Source organism: Leptonychotes weddellii, chromosome 7 (assembly GCF_054177405.1).
Source record: "Leptonychotes weddellii isolate Sample4059 chromosome 7, ASM5417740v2, whole genome shotgun sequence".
Classification (NCBI taxonomy): domain Eukaryota; kingdom Metazoa; phylum Chordata; class Mammalia; order Carnivora; family Phocidae; genus Leptonychotes; species Leptonychotes weddellii.
Genome location: NC_138375.1, coordinates 56,710,237 through 56,721,331, shown reverse-complemented (window position 1 = coordinate 56,721,331; position 11,095 = coordinate 56,710,237). Strand labels below are relative to the sequence as shown.

The 11,095-nt window shown below is 44.5% G+C and overlaps 1 protein-coding gene across 4 annotated transcripts; it reads right to left on the bottom strand.

Annotated features, from left to right (window-relative positions):
• Positions 1-88: 88 nt before the first annotated feature.
• RPL26L1 (ribosomal protein L26 like 1) lies at positions 89-10,800 on the bottom strand. Of its 4 annotated transcripts, none has more exons than XM_031033120.2 (4): positions 10,164-10,661; positions 3,382-3,522; positions 2,501-2,675; positions 89-1,849 (listed from the first exon to the last, which is right to left on the bottom strand). In XM_031033120.2, the coding sequence occupies exons 1-3, from the start codon at positions 10,329-10,331 to the stop codon at positions 2,547-2,549; spliced, it is 438 nt and encodes a 145-aa protein (XP_030888980.1). In that variant the 5' UTR covers positions 10,332-10,661; the 3' UTR covers positions 89-1,849; positions 2,501-2,546. The 4 variants fall into 4 exon arrangements, 3 of the variants coding, with proteins under 3 accessions (XP_030888980.1, XP_006738008.1, XP_030888979.1); XM_006737945.3 differs by lacking the exon at positions 89-1,849 and adding an exon at positions 10,740-10,800 and having other exon boundaries at positions 2,357-2,675; positions 10,164-10,340; XM_031033119.2 differs by lacking the exon at positions 89-1,849 and adding an exon at positions 10,713-10,717 and having other exon boundaries at positions 2,357-2,675; positions 10,164-10,340.
• Between the last annotated feature and the right edge of the window lie 295 nt (positions 10,801-11,095).

Sequence of the window (11,095 nt, the reverse complement as noted above, 5' to 3'; positions counted from 1 at the left end):
AAAAAAAAAAAAAAATCAGTGCCCCCAAATCAGAGAATGCATACTGAATTTTGTGGTTTGTGATTCCATTGATTTTTTTTGTGAAAAATCTTTATCTCTTTCAGTGCAAAATGCATGTCAGAATTGGAAATATAAATAAACAATAGCAATATTAGCATTTGAACACTCACACTTTTCAGAGTCCTCAGAAAGAGCCTATTTGATCCTGCCATTTTCCATGAGACAGGAGGGCAGTGCAGGTATTAACTATACGCTTTACTACCAAGAGAATGGAAGCTCAGAGGTAAGTAACTTGCGCAAAGGCTTACGACTGTCCTGTGGCAGAGATGGTGACAATGTTTTTCGCACTAAGCAGCACTACTGCTACAAATATATAGGTTCTTCTCCCTGCACACAGATGTCCAGTCTCTTGTCAGACTGCGGTACAGGGCTGACGGGGTGAAAGAAGAACACCAGAGATGGATGGCTAAAGTGGGATGTGGGTAGTCTTTGATGCAGTCAGGCCGGGTTCAAATCTTAACTCTATCTCTTGTGTTCTCTGGGAACTGGACAATTAATCTAAGCTCATTTTTCTTCACCAGGCAAATTGGGAAGTAAGAGACTCAATCAACATTCACTAAGAAACTCCAATGTGTCAGGCCACGTATCACTAGAGTCATAAAAGGCATTTTGTAATTGTATGCATTTTCATCATTTATGAATTTTAATCAATAATTTATCACCGCAGCAAGAAAGGATTTTATTTACTTTTAATTTTTTTTTAAGTAGGTTCCATGCCCAGTGCGGAGCCCAATGTGGGGCTGAACTCACAATCTTGAGATTGAGACCTGAGCTGAGATCAGGAGTCAGACGCTTAACTGACTGAGCCACCCAGGCGCCCCAAGGGATTTTGGATGTGGATGTGGAGCTAAATCTTGAAGGGTAACTAGAAGTTACATAAGCAGAGTTAGGGGTCCCCAGAAAAACAAAGAGAAGTCATTTTAGGCCCAGCTATTTTCCATGATCTATGCCTACCTGGCTCTTGCCCTAGCACACTTCTTGCAGTACTGCCTACGAGGTGTCAGAATTATAAAGAAAAACAAAAATGTCAATAGTTCAGGACTTTAAGGGAACAAAGAGAATGCAAAAACTAACAGATTCTAGTAGGCCAGGAAATGGCCTAACCATATCAGAGATAATAAATCAGTGGCAAAACTCCCAGGGCTGTTTCAAAAGTAAGCAAGGCGCTGCATTCCTTCCAAGATAAGGAGCCCAAGACTCAATCCCGTTTATATTGGCTCTCAGAGCTTGCCCCTATTCCTTTCCCCTTGTCCAACAGTTACCTCTGCTTCATTATAATGTTAAAATCCCCACCCAAGGAGGAGAACAAACCTCATTAATATAACATACAATGCTCATATAGGCATGTTTCCTTAAGACATGTGCACAACTGTATGCCCACCTCTACCTACAATGAAGAAACTCCCCTTTCTGAATATTCATCATAACCCTAAATAAAAGAAACCTACTCACCCCTATTTGGGGAGTCATGGTTTTGGAAGCTATTCCCTGTGATCTGATTTGCTGCAAATAAACTTTCTTTTGTATAACAACACCTGGTGTAGTCTCTAACTCCCAAAGGAGTGAACTCACGTTAGGTTGGTTGCAGTTAGACCTGGAGTCCAAAACTCAAGATGCCAGTGGGGGCCTGGCAAGTTGGGTACACGAGTGGCGCAGACTGGATAGGGACAGTCAGCCTGTGAGCTCCACACAACTGATGCTGGGTTGGACTGGGGCCCCATGTAACCAGATGAAGCAAGATCTGGATTTCTCCATGAAATCCTTCAACTTTTAAATGTTGGAAATTGACCTATTAAAATTATGAAAACAGAAGGAGAAACATAATCTGTCTGTGAGCCAAATATTGCCTCCAGGCTGTCGTCAGTTTCCTGAGTTAGCTCCAGGTGAGAGGAAGGACATTTCAGTCATTTGGAAATGCATTTGCAAAGTCAAGACCTTGGGAAGGGCAACCTGGTCAGAGAGCTGCATGCCATTTGGTTTGGTTGGAGCACAAGGGAGAGGAAACGAGCCAGGGAGCAATCCGTCAGACTTGAGACCAGAGCAGCACCACACACTCAGTGAGATCTTATATGTGCCAGTTCACATGATGACTACCACTAAGTGGGGCAAAGTCCTGAATTAGGGACCAGAGCCCTGTCCTGTCCACCCCATTAGCCATGAGGGTTCAGGCAGGAACAAAGCCATGCTACCACCTCCATTCTGCTGCTCAGTACGTTAAAACATGGGAAAGAATGGCAAAGAGGAACTGATAGTAAGATGGATTTTATCTATAAAACAATGCAAACTCCCCGTGGAATTAGGAAACATTTTCAATTGTTATTCATAAAATTAGTAATCAAAACAGTAAAAGTGGATTTACAAAGCTACATTATCAATAGCAAAACAGGAAGGAGATGAAATGTTTGGCAGATGTCTTGAAGAGTTTCAAAGGAACACACACCGGCTAAATGTCTACAGTTAAACTGTGCTTCCACAACAGGTTACATTCACTCCTGCATTTTCTCAATAAGTTCTTCCTTATATTTGCCTTTCTCTTTTCCAACCTGTCGAGATTTGGCTTTGCGTTCGAGAATTTTTTTCCGATCTTTGTCCAGCTTTAGCCTGGTGATAACCACCTGTTAAGGGTAAGAAAACATCTTTATTATTATTTTTTTTTTTTTAAGGAAAGGATTTATAACTACAATTATTTTGTACAGAAGAGCTTTTCCCAACAATAGCAATACCCCCTAACTCCTGAGGATCTAAGAGACCAGTTAGATAGTTTAGTGATATCAAATATTGGGCTGGGAAAAATTATACTGCCAGCATGTTTCTGGTTCGTCTATCACCCTTTGGCCGGCAAAATGCATTGTTCTTTAAACGTGCATTCCCACCAGCTACTGGACCACAGGTCACAAGGATAAGTAAGACCCTCACCACTCTGCCCTGATCTGAAACTCTGGAGGAGAAAGACCCTACAATACAGTGTGTGAAATAGGAGTACAAATGAAAAACAGCCTATTACACCAGGTGGGTGGTGAGGGCCATAGGAAGAGGTGTTCTCAATTCTCCCTCTGGACATAATCCAGTAGGAAAGTGACGCCTACAGTACCTGGAACCCTCTTGCAGCCTGCTCGAAGACAGAGCCTTCACCAAGGATGACAAAACAGAGAAGAAAAGAATCTGGATCCTAGGTCAATGAATCGATCAAGCCTGCCTGACCTCCCTCTCGAAGTCTTTCCCTGAGTAGGGCCACCTGAGTAGACAGTCCCAACACACTGATAACTCTGACAACAGCACTAAGCTACACAGCTGCTACCACCGTTTGGTCCCAGGCCATACCTTGCTCGGGTGAATGCCCACATGGACAGTTGTCCCATTAGCCTTCTCACGCTGTACACGCTCGATGTAGATGACGTATTTCTTTCTGTACACCTGGACCACCTTGCCAATTTGCTGACCTTTGTAGTGTCCTCGAACCACCTAAGAGAAAACACAAAAGAAAAATTTCCCCCCATTCTAATATGTGAACATCACAGTGAGGAAACTAATTATCAGGAATACACAGACTAACATATAACTTTTTGCACAAAAGCATATTAACCCTTGCAGTCAAAAGTCAGCTATTTTTTGGCTATAAATTTGCTCTGTGTTGTTCTAAGTCAGGTGAAAATTCTTCACCTGAATTTTTTTCTTATCTGAAACAAAAAATTCCTTGAACTAGGATGGCCACCACAGACCTAGTCCTGAGAGTAAAAAAGTATAATCACTATACACCCAAAACTAACACAATCTTATATATCAATTATATCTCGGTTAAATAAAAGTAAAATTTAAGAAAGAAAAAATATAATCATTCTCAAGTGATTAAATGGAGAAGGATGATTAAAGATACTATACTGAGACTCTCCTGCAACCATTTAAAATGTTTTCAAAAAACAATTTATGACCAAGGAAAATGCTCAAGATAGGACCTTTAGAGAAAAAAGAAAAGAAAACAAAGCTTTATATGAAATATAGTCTGAATCTTGTGTATGTATGTTTCAGATATATGGCATATAACATGATGGGATGGAAATATATCTAAATGTCAATAATGGTTGCCACGAAGTAGGATTACGGATGACTTTTTACAAAACGTATTATTCTTCCATATTTCAAGATTTCTTAAAAATTTTTATTTATTTTTTAAAGATTTTATTTATTTATTCATGAGAGACAGAGAGACAGAGAGAGAGAGACAGAGGGAGAAGCAGGCTCTCCGCTAAGCAGGGAGCCCGATGCGGGACTCAATCCCAGGACTCTGGGATCATGACCTGAGCCGAAGGCAGATGCTTAACCATCTTAGCCACCCAGGCGCCCAAGATTTTTTTTTTTAAAGGAGGCTCCACACCCGGCGTGGAGCCCAACGTGGGGCTTGAACTCACAACCTTGCACTTAAGACCTGAGCTGAGATCAAGAGTCAGACACTCAACTGACTGAGCTACCCAGGTGCCCCTAAATTTCAAGATTTCTATAATTAACACAAATATTTTATAGTCAGAAAAAAATTAAAATGTTAAACTAAAATCTCTTGGGTTGTTTTCATTTACTAAAAATCTTACTCACACTCCAACACTATTCAAAACCAACTAGATTACGGTTTCCCTGAAGGCACAAGCCTATTAAACAGGAGCCACAATATAGCTGATGCTGATTATAAGAAACATAAAGGAAATAACCACATATAAAAAACTAGAGAGTTTCAATACTCCTAAAATGTCTATTTAGATTGTTCAGCTTACTTATACCAAGGTGATTTTCAGGTTGAAAAGAGAACAGCCACGCCTCACTGAAAATCCACCACACTCTATATGACCAGAGACTCTTACGTGAAACGTGGAAAAGTCTGTGAAAAAGCCCCCCTTAACCATCATCAAGACTGAAGAAAGAGTTTAATAAAATGAGTCCAAAGGAACACCCTGGTTAAAGAGAACTGGACAAACACTAGATCCAGCGAGGAGAGGGATAGGACAAGACTAACCCAGCTGGCCTGGAAAGGGGAGGGAGAAGACGCAAAGATGATATCCAGAGTCTGGTTGAGCAACTGGACGGATGGATAGGCCTTTCCCAGAGGCATGGAACATGGGGGAAGAAACATTTTAGGAGAAAACAGTGTAGTTGGGAACATGCTGAATTTGAGGCATCTTGTGACATTCTAGTGGAGAATTCCATACACAGCTGGAAGACCAACTGGGTCGGCAACAAAGACCTGGGAGTCCTCCAAAGATGGTAATTTGGAGCCTGATTTTGCTCAGGGAGCTTGTGGTATGAGGGCAGAATGCAGAAATCCGAGAAAAGCCAACATTTTGGAAAAGCTTATAAGGGAGACTGAAATGGCCACAGAGAATGGGAAACTGGGGGAATGTGGGGTACTGCAGCCAAGGAAAGAATATCAAATGCCAAGGAGTGGTCATCTACAGGAAGGATAAAGGAACAAATGTGACAACAAGCTGGTCACTGGTGATCATGGCTAGTGTGCTTCAGTGGAACAGAGGGATGGAAGCCATTTACAGTAAGACAATGAATTCACCAGAGATGAGAAGGTCACAGAGGTCAGGCAACAAAAAAGAGAAATTCTCTGGCCTCATCTTAATGTAATGGGTAATAATCAGTTAACTAATAAACATGCAAATATATAATCACTAACTGGAATAGGGCACATGGGAACTTACTGGATCATAACTATGGTGATGGCTACGTGGCTTTTCATCTGCCAAAACTCACCCGTGCATTTTACTGTATGTAAATTATGCCTCAGTTTTATTTATTTTTCATTTGTGGAAACATTTAATAATTCACTAACGTTGCACAGAAATACAATAACAAGGGCAAAGGGGAATGTTGGAGTGACTGAAGTTAACAGGTACAAAATCATGATTACAGAAAGTTTCAGACTTCAGAAGGGGACGGGGCAGAGATCGCAAGTGTTTTGAAAGAGAAAGGTATTCATCTGGTTCCGAAACGGGAAGGAGTGGCTCTGAGACGACATACATTGTGCATGGGTGACCATATGAAGATCTGAAAAACTGCCCTGTTGGCTAGAGATATCAGTTAGTTGTCTGGGAGAGGAACCAAAAGGTTTTCACCATTTGATAGCAATTGGAGGCTACTACAGATTTCTAAAGAGAGTAATGTGTAAAAAGTTGAGAAGCTAGAGGCAGGGGACTCTTGAAATAATCTGGATACAAAATCACTGAAGCTACAAATGAATGTAAAGATGATAGGCCACATTAAAAAGCAGTAAATCCTGGGCACAGGATGAGGATGAAGGAGATGGGTTAGAGAAAGTTTAAGCGTATCAGCCTTGGAGGAAGCACGAGGAGGCAGCTGCCAGGCACAAGGGGAAATTGGGCCGAGCTGAAGTGTTCTTGCAAAGGAGATAATGAGTTCTAAAAAACCAATCCAAAACATAAGAGAACTGGCAAGAAGGAGCAGGAATGCAAACCGAACTGAAAGTGCAGATTTGCAGGTGTACAGGTCAAAACGAGTGCCACAATTTCAGGGGGTGGAGGGAGCAGTGTGCTGCAGAGAAAGAAGAACTAGGCAAGGGTAAAAGGTCACAGGCAAAAGGTGAAGGAGCTTCACAGGCCAGAGAACTGGCAAACCCTTATCAAGGAGAACCTTGATGTGGCCTTAACATGGAAGCCAGAAAGGAAAGAATTCTGATGTGTACCTCCTTGGCTGTCAGTCATGGCTCCTCTGAGCTTATCCTGAACTCGCCTAGAATCCTCAAGAGTTACCAAAGGCAGAAAAGATGTGTTCCTCTCAAGAGTCCAGCTTTCAATCAGTGTCTTCAGAGAATAGGTTTCAAAATTCTGACCTTGAGAGCTAGGGTAGAGATGCCCTCTCCAACCCTGCTGGGATGTGGCGACCAGTTCACATTATCTCAAGAGGCAGCTGGGACTTCAATTCATTTTGCTTCAGTTCCATGAGCAGAGTAGTGGAGTCAAAGCTCCGGTCTGACTGAAGGTTGAAAGGACTTCCAGCTGTGATGCCGTGACTTGGCACACCTGTTCTGGAACCACACCTGGATCCTGGACTCAGGGAGCAGGGTGAGCGCAGACAGGCACTGGCACGGGCAGATGTCGGGGTACACGGTCTGGAGGAAGATGAGCTCCAGCAGCTGCAGGTGGGCCCAGTATGCCTCAGTTTAAAAAGAAATAAAATCAAACTGTGTTCACTGCTAGCAAGCAAATATAAATACAGGGTGCTATGATACCATGCTGATTAATGTATCTGGGAAGGCTTTTCTGGGGAACTGACATTTAAGATAACATTTGAAAAATGAGGAGTCATTCAGGTAAAGGGGAGAAGGAAGAGCACTCCAGGCAGAGGGAGCCTTCTGCGCAAAGACCCCGAGGGAGGAAAGATCAAGGCATACTTAAGGACCTGAAAAGGCCAGTGTGTTTGAAGTACAGAACATGTGGGGACATAACAGGATGAGATGAAGCTGGACAAGCAGACCAGGACTGGGGCACATGGGGCCTTGTTGTCAATGATTTTATTTTTTTTTTAAAGATTTTTTATTTATTTATTCATGAGAGACAGAGAAAGAGACAGAGGCAGAGGGAGAAGCAGGCTCCCCGCGGAGCAGGGAGCCCGATGCGGGACTCGATCCCAGGACCCTGGGATCATGACCTGAGCCGAAGGCAGACGCTTAACCGACTGAGCCACCCAGGCGTCCCAATGATTTTAGATTTATAGTAAGCAGTCAACCACCAATGATAGGTTCTAAGCAGAATCTAATTTGCCAAAAATGTCCCTCTGTGAAGAATGTTTGACCAGGATAAGAGTGAAAGCTAGTGTCTTGAACTAAACTGGAAATGTAAAGAAAGACTTATCTTAGAGAGAGAATCAATTAAGGTTAAGTAATCGATTAGATGTGGGTTAGGAAGAGAGAGACATTAGGGAGAATTTAAAGGTTTATGGCACAGGCAAGTGAAAAAGTGATGCTTATTGAAGTGTGAAAGATGGGAGGAAAAGCAGATTATAGAGAGAAGCAGTGTTCCGGTCAAGAGTACTCCCGGATTGGAAGCTTGAGACGACTATGAGGTTTTTAAATAAAGACGTTCCATGCATAGTTAGATCTACAGGTCTGTGCTCTGGAAAATGGTTTGGGCTGGGATATAAAAGAGGGAGTTGTTAGCATAGGGCAGACGTTTGGATCTCGGAATAGATAATATCACCCAGGGAGGCAATGTAGGCAAGATGAGATGTTAGACCAGGTGTAGAACCTGACAAACTCCAACATTTAGAGATCAGAGGAGACCAGCAAAGGAATCTGAGAAGTCAAAAGTAAACGGAGGGCACCTGGGTGGCTCAGATGGTTAAGCGTCTGCCTTCGGCTCAGGTCATGATCTCAGGGTCCTGGGATCGAGTCCCGCATCGGGCTCCCTGCTCCTCGGGAGCCTGCTTCTCCCTCTGCCTCTCTCTCTCTCTCTGTCATGAATAAATAAATAAAATCTTTAAAAAAAAAAAAAAAAAAAAGTAAACGGAGCCTGAACGGTCACAGAAGCCAAAAAGCCAAACTATTTCAAGAAGTAAGGCAGTGCTACCAATGCCAAATGCTACTGAGAAAGTCAAGCATGATGAGACCAAGATGTGTCCACCGGATTTAGTCACAAACACGTTATTTGTGACCTCAGCCAAAAGCAGGTTCTATAAAGTAGTGAGATACAAATCAGATTGGAGAGGGTCTAGGCATAAATGGGAAGGTGAGGAAGTGTAGACAACTCTTTTGAGGACACTGGCCATACATGCAGAACAGAGTAGTAGTAGCTAGAAGGAAATGGGGGACTGGGAAGAGAATTTAAACTTTCTAGTTTTCTTGCAAAATCAAGAATCTGACAAGGAGCCTGCATTTCCCTATAGAAGCAATGGGTTGGAGGTACACCACAATCTCCTTTAAATGAGGCATGAGCTTTCCAGTTGCTATTTTCTTGCCATCAGCCAACCTCCCTTTTTTAATTTGCCTACCTAGCCCTTATACACATTTGCAATTCCCCCATTCTAGAACATGTCTGATGGGAAGGACCTAGAAGAGAAGTTGCAACTGTTGATCATACCTCTAAACTATACTTCCCACTCTATTCCTCTCATTCCCTCCGGCCAAATTATCCCCTGGTTTCAAGCTTCTCAAAATGTTCCTCAAAGCTTCAAAGTGTCCCTGTGCCTTAGAAGATACACCAAATCCCTTAACCTTATCCCATTTCATTATCTAAAACAATGGTTCTCAATTAGGGGAAGGGGGGGTGGATTTTGCTCCCTAGGGACATTTGACAATATCTGGAAATATTTTCGCTTGTCACAAATGTGAGGAGGTACTACTGGCAGCTAGTGGGGAGAAGCATCCAGTCCAAGATGTCAACAGTGCTGACGCTGGGAATCCCTGCTCTAAAATGTTGAGCTCCATGGTGACAGGTGCCTTGTCAGTCCTGCTTACTGCTAGTGTCTAGAACAGTGTCAACTCCATAAACTCTCAAGGAGTTAATCTACCCCGGCTATTTCAGTCATCCCCCACTCTCCCTTTCTTACCACACATCCAAAGCTCTAGGAAGAACAGACAGCTTATACTTTCTCACAAGGATCATTCTCTTTCATAATTTCATGCTTCTGACTTGCTGCTTCCCTCTTCTCTCTGCCAAATCCAGTACCACCAAATGCCCAACCTCTGCTAAACCCAATACTACTGAGACATTACTCTTACCACAGCACTTTCTCCTGGAGAATTTGGTTCAAAGAGTCACCCTGAGCAAAGCCTGGAAAACCTGCAGCCAAGGGACTAAATCGAAAAGCAAAGTTTTGCTTAGCTGGTATACTATTTTTTTTAAAAAACAATCATTATTAAAGAATTGCATGGGCATGCTATTAAGCTGGGTAGGCACATCTCAATTAAGATGGGGTAGGCACACTGGTGGTTGTGGGCCCCATCTCCGGTTCGACACATCTGCAGGGTGACATTATTTGCCAGGGTCGTGAAGGCATGTGAGTCTACGACTTCCCCACGTCCCAGCACACATGACACTCTTAGGCAGCGCCAGAGCGACATGCAGGGGGGTAACGAGAGCCTGAGGGACACCAACCTGGACCTCGTCGTCCTTGCGGATGGGCACGGAGCGGACGCTGTACTTCTGTCGCAGCTCCTTGGAGAGTGGGGAAGACATGATCTTCCTGCGCACGTGCGAGGGCGCACTGAAGTGGCGTTTGCGGTTTTTGCCGCAGTCCGAGGTAACGAAGGGGTTAAACCTCATGCTGACCGTCTGCGAAGAGAGGCGTGGGAAGGAGGAAAGGGTGCTCGGTTGGGTACCAGGGCCTGCTCGCCATCCAGGACACGCCTCTCCACCGCCGCCCAAGGGCTCTACGGGAGGAGGTGGCCTCGGGGGAAGGTGCCTGCGGGAGGAGAACGGGGGAAGCGAAGGGTCTGGGCGTTACACAGAGTAAGGCGAGCGCGGGCAGCGCCTGCCTGACCAGAGGGGCCGTGGGAAGAGGGCGGCACTGGGACCTCCAGGCTGACTGGGAGGCAGATTGGAACAGGAGAACGCCCGGCCGGAGGTCCCGCAAAGAGATCTTTGGGGAGGTGGGCGGCCCCGCGGACGTGGGGGAAGGACCCAACGGGGCGGAAAGCTTCTCACTCGGACAAAACACCAACCTCTACTAACCTTGGCGCCCGTTTTTTCAGACTCTGAGCGCGCAAGGCCGGAAGTGAGGGCTTCCTGGCCCCGCCAGCGTACAAAGGAAGCGGAGCCCCATTCCTGTCGGAGCGAGACTGCGTGGCGCCCCCTGCGACTTGGGGTGGGATCGCAGTGCCTCTTTCCAAGGGGCCCATTTCAGGGCTGGGCGGCTTTGGAGGTCCCGCCAGGACCCACAAAGAGTTGGCACCGCCGCGGAGAACGGGCATACTTCTGTGGGGCCTGCAATAGAGGCCTACTGGTGTTTTAAAAATAGGCACACCAGAGTCTCTTTCTTATCCCAAACTTTTTCTTTGCCTCTTGTTACCCTCTGCTGAGGTGATTTA